This window comes from Eptatretus burgeri, chromosome 9 (assembly GCF_056783735.1).
Source record: "Eptatretus burgeri isolate ZD-2024b chromosome 9, Ebu_testis_v1, whole genome shotgun sequence".
Classification (NCBI taxonomy): Eukaryota; Metazoa; Chordata; class Myxini; order Myxiniformes; family Myxinidae; genus Eptatretus; species Eptatretus burgeri.
Window position 1 is genome coordinate 72610556 of NC_140969.1, and position 2609 is coordinate 72613164.

A 2609-nucleotide genomic window follows, 5' to 3' on the forward strand; every position below is an offset into this window, starting at 1 on the left:
TCTTGTTTTTTTTTTAGGTCTGCCGTCTCCCTTTCTCCATCGAAAGGATAACCGTGTCGTCTTTCACGTGCACCAACTAACGCTCTCAGACGGGGCACCTGGCTTCACGTCCACCCGAGGGGTGGCATACTCTGTGATGCAACACCTTTGATGTGAAGCACCAACCCGACAGTTTATGATCCTGTATGGAGTCGAACGAGAGAGCTCACAAGCACCATCCTGTTGACCGACCCCAGGTATACCTATTCTTATCATTCCTGGGAATACACCTAACTTGATTTCCACGCCCGTCGCTATTTTTAGTCAGAGCTGCAGTGGAGGCTTTTATTTATTTATTTAACACCTCGTGCAAGTCCCAGTACGATCTATTGCAATGCGCGACCCTCTTGATCACAAGTGAGAGCCATAGGGTGCACGCGCGTGGCTCGTGCAGCAGTCGGGGCGCACGCGTGGACGGTTTGCCGCAATACACGAACCCCGCACTGCGCACCAGGTCACTGGATCCTCTCGCGTACTCCGTACAAGACCCCTCATGCCCGCATGACCAGCTGGGTTTCATGAAATTCCCGAAACGATTAAAGGTCTCCACCGCTCTGGAGGTGTTTTTCGAGCCGAGCGGGCCACGATGGTCACAACAAACGCCGCGATGATCGGTTTCCAATGCGGCTGTGGCAGCTACTGCACCAGGGCGGGTGGGGGGGTCACATTCAGGGAGGGGGTGCGAGCAAGGTGCACAGAGAGGCAGGAGAGGGCGATCGGTGGGTCTTCTCATGAGCGCGATCTTGTATCTCTGATCGAATTGGAATACTATCGATGGCAGCATCAGTGGATCAGGGAGCGGGAGATCTGACAGTCTAGATCGAGGTCTCGAAGACCTAAGTGCGACTAAAGCACGAATCGTGCACAGTGCACACGCTGACAGTCACGACTTGAGCTGCATGGACATTGCAACCAATGCACACAGGACAGACCCCGAGCACGAACGAGCTGTTCCCACGGGGGGGGGGGGGCAAACAAAGCATTTCCAGTCTCACCGTCTGTGCATTGTCTGAGCGCACGCGCGACCATTGTCCGCACCGAACCCCCGCGCGACCCTTTCTCCATAAAGAACCACGAGAGGAGGATTGACATTGTTTTTGTGTACATGTGGTTATATACCGCTCCAAACGGCACCATCGCACGACCGCTACCCCGACCACCGCCCCAAGCGGAGGGTCGTGCAACCCGCGCGTAGTTCGCCCCGAGCTCGGCGCAAGGTGCAACGGGTGCATCCTCGGCTCACCGGCTGTGCAGCGGCGGAGCTGGAGACCGGGGAAGCCGAGGTCCCGACTCGCCCAGAGCCGGTGGGACTCGTGCTGCCCGCGGTCCTCGGAGCGAGCGATGCCGAGGCCGTCCCGCTTTGCATTTGCCGAACGCTGCGGCGCCGGGGAGGAGCGAGGGAGGGGTGCGGATGCGCGGAGGCGAAGAGCGCGTCGAGCGAGTGCGGCTTGCAATTAGAAAGCGGGCCCCTCGTCCCGCCCCCCGCCGCTTTTAAAGGGGTCGGTCGGTAATTAGAGCAGCTTCGTATCCCGTGTGCCGCGACACGATCCCGACGGGCGGGGGAAGGCGCGTTCTCAGGGGTTCAGGGGCGGCACTTGTGTGCATGAGGTCGGACGCTCATGGGTGAAACGGGCGGGTTCGGGGAAGAGGAACATCGGGGGGCTTACTCGGGGGGGTGGGGGTGGGGGGTAGTGGAGGCAAATCTGGGATGTTCCAATTGGGCTGTTCGGGTTAAAGATCATTGAGGATTTCACTGTTTCTTTGCAAATTAGGCTGCTCTTGTTGGAGAGGCTGCTTTGGGCTGTCGGCCAACACCGCGCTCTTGCCTTTTACGTGCAAAGGTCCTCGTGGAGAGAAGCTGAACGGATATTCGAGGCTGGCTTTTTATAGCCGATCAAACGGTACGGTATACCTCGAGGTCCCAAAACGCAATATCCCTTCGGCTCAGCTTCTTGCAGAGGCCACCGATCACGGTATCATGGCACCGCAGGGGCGCACGAACGCACACCGCTGGACAGGGGACACTGAACTGGGGGGGGCTCCTGTTCAACACCTACTATCTCACATTGAACTGGGGGGCTCCTGTTCAACACGTACTATCTGACATTGAACTGGGGGAGGGGGGCTCCTGTTCAACACCTATCTCACATTGAACTGGGGGCTCCTGTTCAACACTTACTATCTCGCATTGAACTGGGGGCTCCTGTTCAACACGTACTATCTGACATTGAACTGGGGGGGCTCCTGTTCAACACCTACTATTTCACACTGAACTGGGAGGGGGCTCCTGCTCAACACCTACTATCTCACACTGAACTGGGGGGTGGCTCCTGTTCAACACCTACTATCTCACATTGAACTGGGGGGGGCTCCTGTTCAACACCTACTATCTCACATTCAACTGGGGGGGGGCTCCTGTTCAACACCTACTATCTCACATTCAACTGGGGGGGGGCTCCTGTTCAACACCTACTATCTCACATTGAACTGGGGAGGGCTCCTGTTCAACACCTACTATCTCACATTGAACTGGGGGGCTCCTGTTCAACACCTACTATCTCACATTAAAC

General features: G+C 57.0%; 1 protein-coding gene across 1 annotated transcript in view; it reads right to left on the reverse strand.

Moving 5' to 3' along the window:
• The window catches only part of LOC147020352 (dual specificity tyrosine-phosphorylation-regulated kinase 2-like), a 36359-nt gene extending 34809 nt beyond the window's left edge, over positions 1 to 1550 (reverse strand). Inside the window, exon 1 of the mRNA XM_085895663.1 lies at positions 1283 to 1550. Within this exon, the coding sequence (XP_085751789.1) occupies positions 1283 to 1405 (123 nt within the window). The 5' untranslated portion in view covers positions 1406 to 1550. The remainder of the gene's footprint in view (positions 1 to 1282) is intronic.
• Positions 1551 to 2609: the final 1059 nt, after the last annotated feature.